The sequence below is a fragment of the Mytilus trossulus genome, chromosome 12, assembly GCF_036588685.1.
Source record: "Mytilus trossulus isolate FHL-02 chromosome 12, PNRI_Mtr1.1.1.hap1, whole genome shotgun sequence".
NCBI classification, from domain to species: domain Eukaryota; kingdom Metazoa; phylum Mollusca; class Bivalvia; order Mytilida; family Mytilidae; genus Mytilus; species Mytilus trossulus.
This window is the reverse complement of record NC_086384.1, coordinates 52986149-53006361: the sequence shown is the minus strand read 5'-3', so window position 1 is coordinate 53006361 and position 20213 is coordinate 52986149. Positions and strand designations below refer to the sequence as shown.

Below are 20213 nucleotides of genomic sequence, written 5' to 3'. Positions count from 1 at the left end.
ATCATAAAATTGATCAGTGAAATAAACATGTCAGGGTGATATGTTGTGTTTTGTGTACTATTGTTTGTCTATTGGTCTTTTTCTTCTTAAGGTGGTACCTAACACTACAGGGAGATAACTCTGTAAAGTCAGCTAAACGTTTTAATTACGTTGTGTTGTAAAAGAAATATTAAGCTTCACAATGATCAAATCTGGTGTTTGTCAAACTGCTATACAACCAGTATATTTTTTTCGGACAAAACGGTTGGCTCAAAATTTTTGAAATTTTTATATTTTTGTTAAAGAGTCAAAGAAAATACTTTGACAAAATTCTATGAAAATTAAACGAGCCAAATTAATTTTAGTGAAAGTGTTGGGTACCACCTTAACCCATGGTGTTGTCTTGGTTTTTTTTCAACATACAAGTTTAAATGTCCCTCTTGTATTTTTCACCCCTCTTTGTATAGCCTACTATATACTGTGTGAGTAAATTTGATACCTTGAATATCATCACATGCAAAATATTGAATTAAGTGATGAAGACTTTAAGGATTTTACAACAACAGTGTGACAAAACCTTAATATAAATTAGGCAGATCAAATGAATTTATAAGAAATATGTGTAAGAAAATATTTTAATACCATTTTTCTTTTAAAAAAAGTATGACCATAACATAGTCAGGGTCTTGATAAAGCTTTGTAGAAATTTTAAATAATTATATTTTCAGACTAGTTTGAACTACAATACAGTGAGATTATTACCTGCATTTTCTACGCAGTAACCAAAACAGTCTCTGAGTTCACCTGTAAAATAAGTCATATAATAGAAAAACAAAGAATATTAGGGTATCCATCCAATACACAAAATCAATACATGCACAGCAAAAATATTAAAATACTAATAGCAAAGGAAAGGAACAAAGCTCCAAAATATAACATATGCAACATTGTATAAATCATACATTTATGGTTTACTATATAAAACTGGTATCACACAAAACTTTCAACATAAGAATTGATAACTTGATTTTCATTTCTATTGTGAGTCAGACTAACTTACTTTTATTTGTGACAATGTTGTGTTTTAATGCTGCTTCCTCTACTTACTTTTATTTGTGACAATGTTGTGTTTTAATGCTGCTTCCTCTACTTACTTTTATTTGTGACAGTGTTGTGTTTTGATGCTGCTTCCTCTACTTACTTTTATTTGTGACAATGTTGTGTTTTAATGCTGCTTCCTCTACTTACTTTTATTTGTGACAATGTTGTGTTTTAATGCTGCTTCCTCTACTTACTTTTATTTGTGACAATGTTGTGTTTTAATGCTGCTTCCTCTACTTACTTTTATTTGTGACAATGTTGTGTTTTAATGCTGCTTCCTCTACTTACTTTTATTTGTGACAATGTTGTGTTTTGATGCTGCTTCCTCTACTTACTTTTATTTGTGACAATGTTGTGTTTTAATGCTGCTTCCTCTACTTACTTTTATTTGTGACAATGTTGTGTTTTGATGCTGCTTCCTCTACTTACTTTTATTTGTGACAATGTTGTGTTTTAATGCTGCTTCCTCTACTTACTTTTATTTGTGACAATGTTGTGTTTTGATGCTGCTTCCTCTACTTACTTTTATTTGTGACAATGTTGTGTTTTGATGCTGCTTCCTCTACTTACTTTTATTTGTGACAATGTTGTGCTTTAATGCTGCTTCCTCTACTTACTTTTATTTGTGACAATGTTGTGCTTTAATGCTGCTTCCTCTACTTACTTTTATTTGTGACAATGTTGTGTTTTGATGCTGCTTCCTCTACTTACTTTTATTTGTGACAATGTTGTGTTTTGATGCTGCTTCCTCTACTTACTTTTATTTGTGACAATGTTGTGTTTTAATGCTGCTTCCTCTACTTACTTTTATTTGTGACAATGTTGTGTTTTAATGCTGCTTCCTCTACTTACTTTTATTTGTGACAATGTTGTGTTTTAATGCTGATTCAACTCCACCACTGTGTGAGAAACCTCCCGTTGGAAAAGCTACAATGTAAAAGTATTGACTGATTGATGTGACAATATATAATTCCTTCTTCTATATCAACATGATCAATATGTTTTGTTAGAGTTTATCTGATATTTGGGGAAAGCGATTCTGACATACTTTTTTACTAAATCTCAAAAGACCATCATCTTTAAAATTACTTCAGGTGCACTATGTTACCATTTTCCAAATATATTTATAGTTGAACATTTTCATTGTATACAGTATTCCTGGATGTCAATCTAAACATGCTAAATAGTACCAGACTTTGTCAATTTCAATCCTTCAGACTTTTGGTCAATTATAATCATGATTATAAGACTGACAGACCATGCAGACCCTTGTAACAAATATACTATTTCTAAATAGTGTTAAGCGTGGGATTGCAATTATAAATTTATACTTGAACTTATCAATTTCAATGTTTTTTTTCCTGTCAGATAACTAAAACAAGAAGCATTCTGTGAGCATTTCATGGCAATACATGGAAGTCCCCCACTGGTTAATAATTTATTTTACATTGTAATGGAATGAAATTCTAATTTATCTAAAACTTGTCATAATGTAAACTACATAAAATAACAAACCACCAGTCTAATTTAGCGATTCTCAAAATTACTTGAAGTAAGGAAAAATCTCAGTTTTGCAAATTTGTGACAATTTATACTCGCAAAAAAAATCATCTTGCAAGGGTCACGAAAATAGTCTTTTTTTATCATTGTTTATAGATCAATAAAAGACAATATAAATTATTTCTAAAGTTTAATCTGGGAACAGTATATCTATATATATGTAGGACTCTAAAGTGTAATAGTCTACACTAAAGAACAATGGCATTTCACGCTAAGGTACGTAACGATGATTGATTGTTTGTTTGCTAAAGTGTGACGGTATAGCACTCTAAAGTGCGATAGTATAACATGCTAAAGTGTGATAAAATTTATTTGTACAAGCCTTAATTTAAATGCGAGAGAGAGGGATTGTTGTTCGAGCTTTCTCCTTTTTCGTAGCAATAAATAAAATTGAGAATGGAAATGGGGAATGTGTCAAAGAGACAACAACCTGACCAAATAAAAAAACAACAGCAGAAGGTCACCAACAGGTCTTCAATGTAGTGAGAAATTCCCGCACCCGGAGGCGTCCTTTAGCTGGCCCCTAAACAAATATATACTAGTTCAGTGATAATGAACGCCATACTTATTTCCAAATTGTACACAAGAAACTAATATTAAAATAATACAAGACTAACAAAGGCCAGAGGCTCCTGACTTGGGACAGGCGCAAAAATGCGGCGGGGTTAAACATGTTTGTGAGATCTCAACCCTCCCCCTATACCTCTAACCAATGTAGAAAAGTAAACGCATAACAATACACACATTAAAATTCAGTTCAAGAGAAGTCTGAGTCTGATGTCAGAAGATGTAACCAAAGAAAATAAACAAAATGACAATAATACAGAAATAACAACAGACTACTATAGCAGTTAACTGACATGCCAGCTCCAGACTTCAATTAAACTGACTGAAAGATTATGATTTCATCATATGAACATCAGGCACATTGTCTCCTTACCGTTAGGGGTTTAGTACATGTATCATACCATCATAACATATATGAGAAGAACATAACCCGTGTCATGCCAACAACTGTTTTTAGAATAAATGTGTTTAGTTTTGACGCAAAGACCTTATCAGTGACTCAATATTAACGCCAAAATATGCAATCTTTAATGACTTGACAACAGTATCGTAATCATATCCCTTCTTAATAAGTCTATTCAAAGGTTTTATAAGTTTCTGAGGTGAATACTGACACCTTTGTGCTTTATAAAGAATATTTCCATAAAAAATTGGATGTGAAATACCTGAACGTATAGGAAGTCTGCATGTTGAGCTATATTTACGAATGATGTCTTTATACCGATGATAAAATTTAGTAAATGTTTTGACTAATTAAACATGTTATAGTTTACTACAAAATACAATGTACACACTGATGTTTTAAAGGACAATTTATAATTTAAGCTTGAAATCATGAACCTTTATTTTACCGACGTTTATACTCTTCAATAAAATCAACAATATTTTAAGGTAAACTTAAACATTGATATGCATCTCTTCGCTTCCATTATTTCTTTCATTTCTGGCACATTTATTTTTTTTTGGTTTGTATAAACGACTGTTAACAACATAATCAAACTACGTTTTTACGAATATATTTTCCCAGACCATTGCACTTTAGCGTATGGAACCATCATACTTTAGCGTAGGCCATCGCACTTTAGAGTGACCATCGTACTTTAGCGTCCCCATCAGGCATCACACTTTTAAGTCCTACATATATGTTCCTGGTTTAATTGCTAGAAGGCAAAAATGTTTTCAAATAAACGTCTAAATCCAAGTAGAATCCAGGTAGGTAGAAAAGGATATTCATTGAAAAGAGGGTATATATATGCACACCCTCCCCCTTTTTTTTGCCTGTCATTTGTTGGTTTGTGTTTGTTAGTAGCCCATAAGTTTTAAATTGAGGTAACGAATTTATGACATATTTTTGTTCACCACTATCAGATATTTGAAGCAAGGTTAGCAGCTCATTTTGTTCGCTCATTGTATTGTTTTGATAAAACTGGTTTTCCGAATTTTTTCTTCGCCGTATTTGGTTTAGTATTTAGCTTTTAATAGAGCTAAATCAGAAGAGTGTTTGACTTCAACGTGTATGACCCCACAGAAATGAGAAAAGATTTGACATTGAACAGTTCAGAAAACAGACCTATGCAGCCGATTGAATCATGAAAAACAAAAAGAAGAAGCTTTGCTACACAATTTTAGGGTTGTACTTTTTCATGGGTGGTGTCGAATATGGTAATTTTTAGGTTCATTTGGTTTTATGGCTCAAATGGCTTTTAACACCTGAAAATGTAATATGAGCCAGGAATTACCTGTGAATGAGTACGAAGTCTATGATTTTTTTTTAAATCAACAATGTTTAAAACAGAAACGGAAATACCGTAACGTTTCTGATTTTGGTTCTGTTGTTAGGGATTTTAGTTGTGACGTTATTTAAGTTATGACGTCATATTCAATGTAAACAAAGAAACGCTGTCATCAGGTAACGTTTTTTTAATAACAAACAATTTTTTTAAAATGAATTAGTAATATGAAGCAGGAATTACCTGTGAATGGGGACGAAGTCTATGATTTGTTTTTTAAATCAACAATGTTAAAAAGAGAAACGGTAAATTACCGTAACGTTTCCGATTTTGGTTCTGTTGTTAGGGATTTTAGTTGGTTCTGTTGTTAGGGATTTTAGTTGTGACGTTATTCAAGTTATGACGTCATATTCAATGTAAACAAAGAAACGCTGTCAATAGGTTACTGGTAAAGTTTTTCTTTTAATAACAAACTTTTTTTAAATGAATTAGTATTAGTTCCTTTCTGAGAGTGATAAATATATACATGTAACATGATATACATTTTATTCAAAGTTTCATGTAAACAAGACCGGAAACGGAAGAAGATTTCTGCGCCAATCCGGAAATTCAAAAACTCGACAAAAAAAATTTGAATGATTTTGAGTTCATTAGTACAATAAAAAATTCAGAAAATTTTCCCTGATTTTTTTTTTTTTTTTATATTGAATTTTCTACTGTTATAGGGGACTTTGTCCCCTTATTAGTTCCTTTCTTAAACTGATAAAAACATTTTATTCAAAGTCTCATGTAAACAAGACTGGAAACGGAAGTAGATTTCTGCGCTGATCCGAAAATTCAAAAACGCGACAAAAAAAAATGAACAGAATTATTTTTTTTATTGAATTTTCTACTGTAATAGGGGACTTTGTCCCCATATAATAAATATGTACATGACTACATGAGTACATGTATTCTTCAGTAATATGAGGCAGGCATTACCTGTGAATGGGGACGAAGTCTGTATGATTTTTTTATTTTAAATCAAACATGTTAAAAATGCCCTAACATTTCTGATTTGAGTTGTGACGTTTTTTAAATTATGACATCATATTCAATGTAAACAAAGAAACGCTGTCATCAGTTACCTTTTATTTTTTATAACAAACAATTTTTAAAAATTAATTAGTAATAAGTTCCTTTCTTCGACTGATAAATATACAATTTATTTATAGTCTAATGCAAACAAGACCGGAAACGAAAGAAGAGTTCTGCGCAGATCCAAAAAATTTAAAAACGCAACAAAAATAAATTTGAACAATTTTGAATTCATTAGAACAAATTTTCCTTTTTTTTTTTTATTGAATTTTCTACTGTAACAGGGGACTTTGTCCCCATATAATTTGAAGCCTTGTGGTCAATATTGACCTCAAAGAAGAATAGAAGATGATGATTTACTCTCAGTACAGAAAAACCTAGGGTTACACCCTCACTAGTTTAAATTAATATGCAGTAGGCATTACCTGTGAAAGGGAAGAAGTCTGTATGAGTTTTTTTAATTCAAACATATCAAATTTTAACTTTCAAATCTGACCTAAAAAAGGAACGGAAATACTGCAACCTTTTGGATTTTGGTTCTGTTGTTAGGGATTTTAGTTGTGATGTTATTTAAGTTCTGAAGTCATATTTAATGTAAACAAAGAAATGCTATCATCAGGCATTGCTTTTCATATATATCAAGGAATTAGTAAAAAAAGTCTGAAAATTAAAAAGGTAATTCCCAAGAGAAAACGAAAACGGGATCGATCGGGATCCCAATGCAATCCCGGTGAAATTGTCGGGATAAGCCAGGATAAGCATCTGGAAGCGGGATCCCATTCGGGATAAATATCTGAAACTGGGATCCCATTCGGGATAACTGTCTGAAGCCGGGATTCCAGTAAAGATGAAACGGGATAAATATCAGACACTGGTTAAAACGGGAAATTGTATGAACATAATTAATTTATGTTGTTGAAAATATGCAAGTGTTTTGTTTGTGTATACATATGTCTCTAATATTAAACATCAAGTATAGGTTATTGGTGTTAATTAACAATGTGTATGACACCAAAGCTGTCAGGTGAAGCCAATCACATTTAAGTGTCACATAATATCCAGTTTGACAGATATTTATAAGTCAGAAAAATGCCGAGATTTTTCGCGATATAATGACTAGTCGTCCGAGGAAATGTCAACGGGTGTTTTGCCAGACAAGCTTCGGCGTTTCTAATGTTCCCCAAGTTCTCATAAGTGCGTTTATATTAGTTGTCGTCCGGTATCAATGATAAGATAATGACTGACGTCGTAAAACGTTGGCTTCTTAACTTATGTAAAAAGTAAAAAAAAAAAAATGATGACCACGTGCTTTGTTTTCAATTGTACTGAACAGTTCGACCCAAGAAAATACTGTCCTAAATAATGGAGCCACTATCTTATCCGCATGCACCAGATGCCGATTACTAAAGTATTCCTTTCTTATATTTAGTAAAAACTGGCCAGTAATTAATACTTTTATGCGATATCTTTAATTTATTTATAATACCGTTACGGAGACGGATCAACTTGGCCAATATAATTTGGGGCGAGATTGTCACGTCGACGTTTGTGTACTGGTAAAAACGTCATCAAAATTTGTTTACGCTGAATTATGGACATTGAGGACGAAGATGATGTTTTCAGATAAGTGCATTAATAATTTAATTAAACATGTGTATATGTGCATATAATGAATATAAATATAAATAATTGAGGAACTATGATTTGTATGGTTTTTATCTGAGCAAATCAACATCAGAAAGTCTTGAAAGCATAAACTGAAAATATATTCTGACTCAGACGTATTTATTTTTAACATATATACAATGAATAAACTTCTTAACTTGTCACATAACAGGCATAAATAGTAGGTATGTCAAAATTTAATTCAGTTGTGTTTATGTTTATTTGGTGAAAATAATAAGTCGCTAGTTATTTATCGTCAGGGGATAAAAAAAAGGGGGAAGGTAATTAATTTGCAAAAAGATTAAAATAACCTTCCGAGACTTCATAATTATTTGGACTAGCTTCCAATCTACTGTATTCTATAAATATTAACATGCAATAATATTTCTATTGAATTTGTTGCTTCAAAACGTATTGAACAAATGATTCTTTGTGGATTTTTTTCATACTTTTAGGGGATATACTGATCTTTTTAAATGGAGCTGCCAACGAATCGGATTGCATGCAGATATTCCAGTTACCATAATTTACTCAGCAACTTTAGTTGGACGTACAGACAGCAAATTAATTAACAGAAAGGAAAACATGACATGTATCCTTATGCATAAATAACCCAGGAATCGGCTCAATCCCAGTGGCAGTGCAATTTGAATTGGTGCATGTATATCCTGCTGGTATTTATTTTTGGGATCCCGCTTTTTTTTCCGGGAATCCCAGTATATTTCCACTGGGATTAACATCGGGATCCCGCTTCTTTAACGGGAATCCCGAAATTTTATCCCAGCACATTACATCGGGATCCCGCTTATTTAGCGGGAATCCCGAAATTTTATCCCAGTGGGATCCCAATTGAATTCCCACAATATCCCAGTGGGATCCCAGTATATTTCAACCGGGATTTACATCGGAAATCCCGGACTTTTGGCGGGATTCCCGAAATTTTATCCCGGTGGAATTAGGTGGGATCCCACTTGGAATCCCATCAAAATTCCAGCTGGGATTCCAGTGGAATTCCAGATTTATTTTCTCTTGGGAATGCTTTTGATTTCATTCATGTCATTAGTATAATTTGCCGGATTTTTTTTTATTATAAATTTTATTGATTTTTCTACTGTTATAGGGAACTCCATCCCCTTATCATTATGACAGGATGATTGCCTAGATATTGACTAGTCCAAATAATTATGATGTCTTGCTAGGCTGTTTTTTTTTTTTGGGGGGGGGGGGGGGTTCTGTGATGCCTTCCTTTCACGTTGTAGCAAGTAGTCACAGAAAAAAAAAATAGCTTGCAAAAGTTATTACTAAACATGCTAAACCTAATTATTTGAACTAGATATTAACATGATTAACTAGTAAGAACTTTTTTTTATTTGATAGATTTTTTTTAATACATGAAGACCTTAATTTGCATGTTGAGGCAATAAAGTATATTTTATGAAAATCTAACAAAAAAGTAAATAAAAATATAGTTAGCCAAAGAAGTTTACATGATTAGGCTATGAATGATGTACTAAAATAAAGGTAGGAATACATGTATTTTACACCATTGTGTAGATAAGTCAACTTAGATTTACGGCATAACGTTAAGTTTTAGTGGGAATTGACAACTTTGAATATGGAATTATAAGGGAATTTCAGGACCTGGTAACATTTTTCATAAATGCAAGATATTAAAGTACTTTGTGTTATATAATAAGGTATATAGGGGGGGGGGGGAGGGGGGATCTGAGACAAATGCCTGTGATTATGATTTATACTAAGGTCCAGTATATATAAAAAAAAATGCAGAGTAAAAAAGAAGACTATTTTATGCAAGAAATCAGTAATCAAGATATGTATGACATTAATATAACTTATCATGAATATATTTCTTGACTTTTGTTAATTTTTTAGCTGTTATACTACCAACATTATGGCTGTACCTAGAGAACACATTCCATGCACAGCAATATTTCTTAGGATTAATTCTGTCTGCCTTCAGTCTAACTGCAATGCTGTCAGGACCCATGTTTGGCAGGTAAAATTTCATTTGTGGAATTGTTCTACATGTATTTCATTTTTTTTTTAACTATCATTACTATACATTTATCATGTTTATAAATAAAGGGGGAAAACACATTATAAATTCAAATTACCATGATTACAGTACAAAACTAACTATTAAGGACAATCATGAAATATTTTGTATCTGCTGAGGCAAACACTGTTGTATTTTAATAACAGCTGGTTGACTTAAAAGTTTGTATAGAGACCAATGACATAGAAGTTTACATCTATAGCTCACTGTACAAGTATCAATACAGACACATGTCAATAAATCTATATGTTTAAATATTATTTTACTTTTCCCTGCTTGTAAATGTTTTTTTATGTTTTTAAATCAACTGTATTTTTTTTTTATTTCAAGATGGTCAGATGTGACTCGAAAGCCAAAGTATCCAATGTTGATTGGTGCTGTGTTTGAGATTGCTGGTAATACAATGTACTTTATGGGCAATTCAAAATGGTTTTTGCTAGCAAGTCGACTGATAGCAGGTTTGTAATAACCAGTAATATTGTATAGGTTTGTAATAACCAGTAATATTGTATACTGGGGAGTCATTTATTTTCATGGATATATATTTTTGTGGATTGCTGAAAACTTGCATATTTGTGGAAATTTGATTTCACGTTTTGCCAATCTTTTTATACAAAGCCTATTGAAAATATGATATTCGTTGAACTTTTGAATTTGTGGTTCACCTATTCCCACGAAACCCACGAAAATTGATACCCAACGAATAATAATGAATCTACAGTAATAATCCTAGGACAGATTTTGTTGCCAGCGTATGCAATTTAAACATATTAAAAGGAAGAAATATAAAGAATAGATATGCAGTTACGTGAGACAACAATCCTTGAAATAATTTTGTAGAAAATGTAAAGAAACATTTTGTTCTTCTTTTTATGCCTTGGGCTGATGAGTTAAGTGCTACTTTTAGTTTTCCATAACCATTGGTAATTAGTAGAACTTTAGTTTCTCATTCAGCCTGACCAATATCTGGTTTATTTACTGTAAAATCAGAAATTTTTGTGGAGGATTTAATTTCGTTTATTTTGTGGAAAGACTATATCTATGAAATTATAAACCCCATGAAAACTCAACTTCAATATAATATCACTTTCAATTAATGGAAACTACAAAATTAAATTTCTAAGAATTCTTATATAGATACAAAACCCGAAATTTTAGTCACATGGTCACATGAAAATGAATGTTTCTTTAGTATATGTATATACTTTTGTGATTTTAGGTGTTGGAGCAGGAGCTGAGTCTGTGATTTTAGCTGAGATATCTCGAGTGACCACTGAAGAAGAAAGAACAGGAATATTATCCACAATGATTGCAATTAGACAAAGTGGCCTCTTGATAGGTACATGTGTACAAATGTATATATACTTCATTTTAGATTTGTCTGTAAAAAAAATTTGTTCTTTTTTATTTCCTTAATTAAAAAAAAATTCACTGCCTATTCATGCATACAACTAAAAAGGCTCACTAATGAATAGAATATAGTGTTAATTTCTCTGGAAGTATTTATTTCATTGGGAGGTGAATTATCTCATGACAGTTTCCTCTTTCTTTCAGGGCCTGGTCTTAATGTTTTTCTTCGACTTGCCAACTTTGATGTTGGTCCATTTAAAGTGAACAAATACACAGACCCTGGGGTAAGGTAGTATATCTGTTTTATAGCATCTAGCAGATAAAGCATTTTAAGTGATTGATGAAAAATAAGATAAAAACATGTCAAATGTTGTAAGGTTATCTGAGTCACTCGGATTATGCTTCACACTCATGAAAGGATTTACAACCAAATTACTTATGCATTAATAAAATTGAGAATTGCAATGGGGAATATGTCAAAGAAACAACAACCCAAATAAATTAATGATCATTAGTTTTATTTTTTAGTCAAAGAATTGTACAGAGCTTAATTAGATCCCTTATTTTACTGACTTGTATTGGTAAATTGTATTAAATAATAACTACCATGATATTCAAAACAGTTGTTGTGTACATGTATATAAAACCTGGGAACAATGGGAGATAACTCAACTCTTATGTACATTTAAAAATTGACAATGAGGGTTGGTTGAAAACAAAACTTTACAACAAAAGAGATGATTTCAGCTTTCCACTTGTGAATTTTCCATTTCAAAGTAGCAACATTCCAGCAGCACCTGCATACAGGGTATATATATCTCCTATTTGGTACGATATTCCTCTACTTGCATTTCCTATCATGATTTTCTTGATAGAGGGTTGCTGCTCACAAGGAACTGTTTAAACCAAGAGATTCAAATGGTAAAGTTGAAATCATCACTTTGTGTAAATTTTAAGGACGCCATCACGAGTTGATTGATCTTCATGGAATAACCGTTTCAGAAATGATATTTGATATGTTCCTTACGTGATATCTACAATCCCCTTCCCTTTCATGAATGTGACCTACCAAATTAGACTACTTACCTGATTTGTAATAACATGAGCAACACGATGGGTACCACATGAGGAGCAGGATCTGCTTACCCTTAGCCAGAACTTCGTATTAGGTACAGTAAAATAATGATGTATGAAATGTCCAGTGTGAATCTCAAATATACACATGTATATAAATCATTTTTAATTATTTATTTTCTTTCCAGGCTTTCATGGCATGTCTATGGACATTAGAATTATTATTACTGGTACTGTTTTATACTGATTTACATAAAATAAAAGAACAAGAGCTTGAACAGGAAAGAATGGAGAATCCAGTCATATCTAGCGACACATTATCCAATCAGAATGATCCATTCATATCTAGTGACACATTATCCAATCAGAATGATCCATTCATATCTAGTGACACATTATCCAATCAGAATGATCCATTCATATCTAGTGACACATTATTTAATCAGAATCCTTCAACCTATGACGCTGTGATAACTGGTCCCAATACTTACGATATCAGTGCAGATATTGAAGGGATCCAGTCTAACACTGATTATGAGAAACAGATAAGTGAAGTAAAGCATGTAAAGACAGAGGAACCAGTCATAAAAGAAAAACTCAGCGGGGCATTCTTTTATAAAAGTAAAGTAGTAACAATTTATTATGGGATAGAAATAAGGTTGGTTGTCAAAATATATTTTTGTATAATGACAGAGCGATGCCTATCTTTCATTTCTTATAGAGCAATTATGCAAAAATTACTTTTTTGAAAATCCTTTAGGAAAATTCTTTGAAAACTGATTCTAATATACCAAGTAACATCATTTAATTGAATAAGGTGGCTAACTTGGTTCCCATACAATCAGATGGACTTATTTTTTCTTTTCTAAACCTTCTATGTAATTTATATCAAACTTATATAATTAGTAGGACTCTGACGGGTTACATTGGTCATACATATACTATTATGTAACTTATGTTTGATTTCATTAGCAATGTAAACAAAGAGACACTTCTAAAATATTATAGTATTTATAAAGTAATGTCTTCAGTTGTTTATGTATATTAGCATCATTTGTTTTAATATTGAATGTTCAAACTAATATCTATTTCTTTCTTTTCAGTTGTATGAAAATATGAAAAATAAGCATATTTTTTTTTGGTAAACAAACATTTGAATGTTATCCATTTTTTTGTTTTCAGTGTATGTCAGAGAAGAAATTGTCACATTACTTGGTGTACAGTTTATAAGTTTATTTAGTCAAGTGTCTTTAGAGGTAAATATGAATAATTTCAGATTAATAATTACTGTAAATTGGTTTAGCATGTCAGAATTTTAGTGAATATTAAATTTAAGAACGTGGGATATCTAACTATTAAACATAAAATGTAAAAAGTATAATAATAAAAATTGATAGAAAATAAGGACAATGAAAGGGAGTACTAATATAATCTTTTGTAAGGCTGTATATTTTGTTACAGAGAACTATCCTTTTCATCCTTTCTGAATTGTGTTACAATCCAATTGCATTGCTTCCAATTTTGGCCATATATACAATTCAAGAAACAAATTTTACGATTATTATACATTTAATATGTCAGCCTAGCCTCATTTATCATTTATATCTAATTACCTAGCTAACAGATATCATTGTGCCACTAATAATTTACAAATTTTATTTGTATTTAAATGTTTTAAGCTTAGAATTTTTTAGACATTGGTTGAGTTAGAGCTTGATGACTGTATATTGTTATTTGTAATGATACCTACAGAAAATATTTAATTTCAGACGATGGCAACTCCACTATCAAATAAACTGTTACACTGGGGAGAACTGGAGAACAGCTTGATGTATTGCGGTGCTGGGGTAGAGGTATTAAATTCTGAATTCTTATATTGGGTCATACTCCAAATTGTCTAAGGGCACCTTCATTTCACTCCCAACATTATATAATTAGGTTATTGCTATTCTCACAAAGTTCCCCAACTTATAAAGAAGTGTAAAAATCAGTTACATACATTAAACTGAAGAAATCAGGTGGAATAAATAAAATATTTTATGACAATATTATTATTACAAGCATGAAGCTACAATTGTCCTATTAGTTTATGATTAGGGAATATTTAGTTTCATTTCAAGTATAAAATGAAAGTTTGAAAAGTTTTCAATTATACAATGAATATTTTTTTCTGACTGTCACATGCGACACAACTGATGTGAAATACAATGCAGTATAAAGGGGTTATGAAGTACATGTAATGACAAAACAAACTGAAAAATATTCTTTAAAAAGACTTTTGTACATAGAATCAATATAGAGCTATTAACAAGAGATCAACATAATGATAGTGAATAATACAATTTTTTGAGAGCTTTACTATGATAGAAAAAATATACATTTGATTGTCATTATGTTATTTTTTTTTAGATTATATTGGTGTTTATATTAGTACGGATACTAAGTAAACATTTGAAAGATAGAACAATGATATTAATGGGATGTTTTTTACTGGCTATGGCTAATGGATGGCTCATGTACGTTGTCCCCAGGGCCTATAATGGTAAGTTATATGATTTTAAACATAAATCTTTTTTTTATACCCCTAATAGATGGCTTAAGATGTAGTATTAACCAGATAACAGATATTTTTATAGTGAATTTCAAATTTGATAGAAAAACCTCTTAATTTAAAAAATCGCACTATTTAGCACTATTCAAAAGAGATTTACACAGAGACTTGTACTACTTTCATGACTTTTATGACAAACTATAACAAAATTATAGAAGATTCTATCGGCTCTAACTCAAGATATAAACAGTTTCATGTTTAGGGGACTAATAACTCAGTTTGACAGCTTCAGTTGAACTAATTTTGACCTTTTCAAACTGGACCAAATCACTACCTAACCTAGAAATTCATGCCCCATTTTTTTGTACCCGTACATGTAATTTCATTTTACTATTTTTTGCATGAAATATAAAGTAATTAATTTTGGAAGGTGTATGAACAAAATTTGCAAGGTATACCCTGTCCACACTGGACAAACACAACAAAACTCTTTGTCCCTTCACCAAAGGTAATTTAAAAGAACATTAATCTGTCTTCTTGGGTGGCTTTTGTATTAAGCTGTGATCACTTTTTTTCTCTGAACCTACAATGAAGGGCTTCCTGAAACAACATTCTGTTTCTTGGTGTTTGATTATAGAAAATAAGGAAAACAGTGACCAAACCGATTCAACAGACAATAGTAACAGAACATTCAGTATAATAAAGGAAATAACAAATAGCTGAGAGAGTAATAGAACAGAAAATATTACTTAGTTGACAATATTTTACCATAGTAACAATCTGCTCTATCACCCTGTATTATTTATATAAAATTGAGAATGGAAAAGGGGTATGTGTCAAAGAGACAACAACCTGACAAAAGAGCAGACAACAGCTGAAGTTATCTCCCTGTGATGGGTCTTCAATGTACCAAGAAACTCCAGCACTTCGAGGCATGATTCAGCTGGCCCCTAAAAAATGTATACTAGTTCAGTCACTGATAATGGATGTCATACTAAACTAGGAAATATACACAAGAAACTGAATAAAAAGTCCTACAAGACTACTAATAGCCATATATTATAGTATGCCATAAGAGCTTACTGTTCAGACGGTTGATTTTTATATCCCCGCTTTAAAAAAGGGGGGGGGGGTATACTGTTTTACCTCTGTCTGTCCGTCAGTCCGTCAGTCCTTCAGTCCGTTCTTCAGTCCGTCCGTCAGTCAGTCCGTCCCATGAAACTTTCGTCACATTTTTCTCAGGAACTACAATACAAGGATTTCTGAAATTTGGTTTCATGGTTTATCTAAGTCAGCTATACCTTGTGATGCGTTTTCAGATTGATCACTTGACTACTTCCTGTTTACCGAACACTTGTATGATTTTACACATGATAACCAAGTTGAAAATTTTCGTCACATTTTTCTCAGGAACTACAATACAAGGATTTCTGAAATTTGGTTTCAGGGTTTATCTAAGTCAGCTTTACCGTGTGATGCATTTTCAGATTGATCACTTGACTACTTCCTGTTTACCGAACACTTGTAAGATTTTACACATGATAGCCAAGTTGAAAATTTTCGTCACATTTTTCTCAGGAACTACAATACAAGGATTTCTGAAATTTGGTTTCAGGGTTTATCTAAGTCAGCTATACGGTGTGATGCATTTTCAGATTGATCACTTGACAACTTCCTGTTTACCGAACACTTGTACGATTTTACACATGATAGCCAAGTTGAAAATTTTCGTCACATTTTTCTCAGGAACTACAATACAAGGATTTCTGAAATTTGGTTTAATGGTTTATCTAAGTCAGCTATACCGTGTGATGCGTTTTCAGATTGATCACTTGACTACTTCCTGTTTACCGAACACTTGTATGATTTTACACATGATAGCCAAGTTGAAAATTTTCGTCACATTTTTCTCAGGAACTACAATACAAGGATTTCTGAAATTTGGTTTCAGGGTTTATCTAAGTCAGCAATACGGTGTGATGCGTTTTCAGATTGATCACTTGAAAACTTCCTGTTTACCGAACACTTGTACGATTTTACACATGATAGCCAAGTTGAAAATTTTCGTCACATTTTTCTCAGGAACTACAATACAAGGATTTCTGAAATTTTGTTTCAGGATTTATATAAGTCAGCTATACCGTGTGATGCGTTTTCAGATTGATCACTTGACAACTTCCTGTTTACCGAACACTTGCATATTTTTACACTATTAATATTATCCACTTGCGGCGGGGGTATCATCAGTGAGCAGTAGCTCGCAGTTTACTTGTTATTTTCTTTATTCTTATTTGCAGATACCCCAGCAGAAAACATATGGAAGTTTGTGATAGGGATAGCTTTAGACATGTTAGCACTACCATTTTTATTTACCTGCAGTATGTCTTTATATACAAAGTTATTACCAAAAGAAATACAGGGTGAGTTCTTAATTGTCTAACACTTTGCTGTGGGCATTAAAGAGTTAGAGATCACCTTTTAACCAACATTTATGTCAAACCTGAAGTTCAAATGACATTTACTTTTGTTGTCCTGAATATACATTTAATTTGCTGCTGATCGTTGAACAGCCATCCAGTATCATCATCAAGTTCTAATTTAAAATACCTTTAAAAGTAATTTTCTTTTTCTTTCAATGAGCAAAATATTACCATTATCCTCTCATTCACTCTAGATCTCAGACCTGGAAACCCAAAAATAGGAAATAAACAAACATGACATTTGACTTACATAGATATAGGAAGTTGTGATGTGAGTGCCAATGAGACAACTCTCCATTCAAATAACAATTTATAAATTAAACCATTATAGGTCAATGTACGGCCTTCAACACAGAGCCTTGGCTCACACCGAACAACGAGCTATAAAGGGCCCCAAAATTACTAGTGTTAAACCATTTAAACGGGAAAACCAACGGTCTAATGTATATAAAAAACAACATGTATAAATTACACAAACAAACTGCTGTACATCAAATTCCTGACTTAGGACAGGTGCAAACATTTGCAGTGGGATTAAATTTTAATGGTACCTAACCTTCTCCCCTTTTCTGAAACAATAGCATAACATCACAACATAGAAAAACACACAATAAAATATCAATTGGAAGGCTTAACTCAATCAAAATCCAATCATAGTATGTTTATTTTTTATTATCTTTTGTAGGATTAAGTCAAGGCTTGAGAAGAACTACAGTTGGACTAAGTACAATAATTGCTCCACTATGGGCAGGATCCACGTTGAAATGGCCATATCTAATGTTTGGTGTGATGTTGAGTCTCCTGGGTGTATCTTTAGTGAGTTTTACAATGAAATCTTATCTATCAAAATACTTTTGTAACTCAAATCACAGAATTATTAGAATACCTCAGAGATGATATAGCTTACTTTATGTGGGGACGAAGTCCCCTATTACAGTAGAAAAATCAATAAAACAAATATTGTTTTTTTTAAAAATCGGGAAATTTTAAATTTTCATTGTACTAATGAACTCAAAATCATTCAAACTTCTTTTTGTAGTGTTTTTAATTCCTGCATTTGCGCAGAATACAGAAATCTACTTCCTTCTTCTGTTCTCGTTGTAGTGAGACTTTGAGAAGTCTAGTAAAATATAGGAACTCAAGGAACACAATACCAATACATTTTATATCATTTTTAATAATTCTTTGTCTTTGATATGAATTAACGTTACCTGATGCATTGGGTTTCTTTGTTTTCCTTGAACATGACGTCATAACTTAAATAATGTCACAAGTAAAATCCCTAACAACAGAACCAAAATCGGAAATGTTATGATATTTCGTTTTCTTTGGAAGAGATTTTGAAGTAACAAAAAAATAATTCATACTGACTTCTGTTTCACAGGTAATGCCTGCCTCATATTTTTTGTTATTCATAATTGTTGGTATTAGAAGGAACATATTTTACTGATAAGTATAAATAAAGCATATATTTAAAACAGTTCTCATTTATTTGTATTTTTTAGCTGATGTTGTTACTGTCTTTTAGCCGACTATTGCCTACTTCAAAAATCCAAAGTGACATAAACTACAAGTCAGCAGAAAATATACACACAGACAACAGTTCAGCAGCTAATAACAGACTAGCAGGAAATAGTTCAGCAGCTAATAACAGACTGGCAGGAAACAGTTCAGCAGTTAATACAACTTTTAAGCAAAATCCTGATATAAATGAATCAACACCTTTACTGTCATAATATTGTGATAAGACTACACAACATTTTATTTATATGTTTGTAATAAATGTATCAATAAGGCATTTGTTGGCATTTCATTGTGTATTACCTATTACCCCTCCACTGAATTTAGGAGGGATAAGAACATTCAGTCTGGCAAATATTTGATTTGATTAAACAAGTCTGCTAGATTTTGTGTTTAGGATTTTTAACATTATGGATCGGAAATGGCTGCAAAAAAGACTGGTAAAGATTTTGCACTGAAATTATCAAAGTTGATGTATTAATGAAATTTATTGGAAGGACTTTTCATTGATATGAAGAAATCCATATCACTATTTGTAAATAATATAAAAAAGAAGATGTGGTACAATTGCCAATGATACAACACTCAACAACAACAAAATCGGCCTAATTTAGGTATAAAAAAAAAGAATTATGTGACACATCATCAAATCTGAGTGTGTCACAGTGTGAAATCAAAGACTCGTTTGATGTAAGATCTCAGTGTGTCACAGTTTGAAATCAAATTCTCATTTGATATAGGATCTGAGTGTGTCACAGTGTGAAATCAAGGTCTCATTTGATATAGGATCTGAGTGTGTCACAGTGTGAATCTAAAGTCTTGTTTGGTGTAAGATCTCAGTGTGTCACAGTTTGAAATCAAAGTCTCATTTGATAAAGGATCTGAGTGTGTAATAGTGTGAATCCAAAGTCTTGTTTGGTGTAAGATCTCAGTGTGTCACAGTTTGAAATCAAAGTCTCATTTGATATAGGATCTGAGTGTGTCACAGTGTAAAATCAAAGTCTCATTTGATAAAGGATCTGAGTGTGTAACAGTGTGAATCTAAAGTCTTGTTTGGTGTAAGATCTCAGTGTGTCACAGTTTGAAATCAAAGTCTCATTTGATAAAGGATCTGAGTGTGTAATAGTGTGAATCCAAAGTCTTGTTTGGTGTAAGATCTCAGTGTGTCACAGTTTGAAATCAAAGTCTCATTTGATATAGGATCTGAGTGTGTCACAGTGTAAAATCAAAGTCTCATTTGATAAAGGATCTGAGTGTGTCACAGTGTGAATCTAAAGTCTTGTTTGGTGTAAGATCTCAGTGTGTCACAGTTTGAAATCAAAGTCTCATTTGATAAAGGATCTGAGTGTGTAATAGTGTGAATCCAAAGTCTTGTTTGGTGTAAGATCTCAGTGTGTCACAGTTTGAAATCAAAGTCTCATTTGATATAGGATCTGAGTGTGTCACAGTGTAAAATCAAAGTCTCATTTGATAAAGGATCT

The 20213-nt window shown here is 32.0% G+C and overlaps 2 protein-coding genes across 2 annotated transcripts in view; one reads left to right on the top strand and one right to left on the bottom strand.

Annotated features, from left to right (window-relative positions):
• Positions 1–4684, bottom strand: part of LOC134692843 (uncharacterized) — a 46769-nt gene extending 42085 nt beyond the window's left edge. The window contains exons 1-3 of the mRNA XM_063553444.1: positions 4567–4684; positions 1933–2007; positions 742–783 (exon numbers count right to left, since the gene is read on the bottom strand). Coding sequence (XP_063409514.1) covers positions 742–783; positions 1933–2007; positions 4567–4615 — 166 coding nt within the window. The 5' untranslated portion in view covers positions 4616–4684. The remainder of the gene's footprint in view (positions 1–741; positions 784–1932; positions 2008–4566) is intronic.
• A 46-nt stretch (positions 4685–4730) lies between these two features.
• On the top strand, positions 4731–19009 carry LOC134692841 (uncharacterized). Its single transcript, XM_063553439.1, has 12 exons — positions 4731–4869; positions 9573–9696; positions 10087–10214; positions 10976–11095; positions 11311–11390; positions 12369–12801; positions 13363–13436; positions 13950–14033; positions 14590–14722; positions 17029–17151; positions 17897–18027; positions 18717–19009. The coding sequence occupies exons 1-12, from the start codon at positions 4797–4799 to the stop codon at positions 18945–18947; spliced, it is 1734 nt and encodes a 577-aa protein (XP_063409509.1). The 5' UTR covers positions 4731–4796; the 3' UTR covers positions 18948–19009.
• The last annotated feature ends 1204 nt before the right edge of the window (positions 19010–20213 follow it).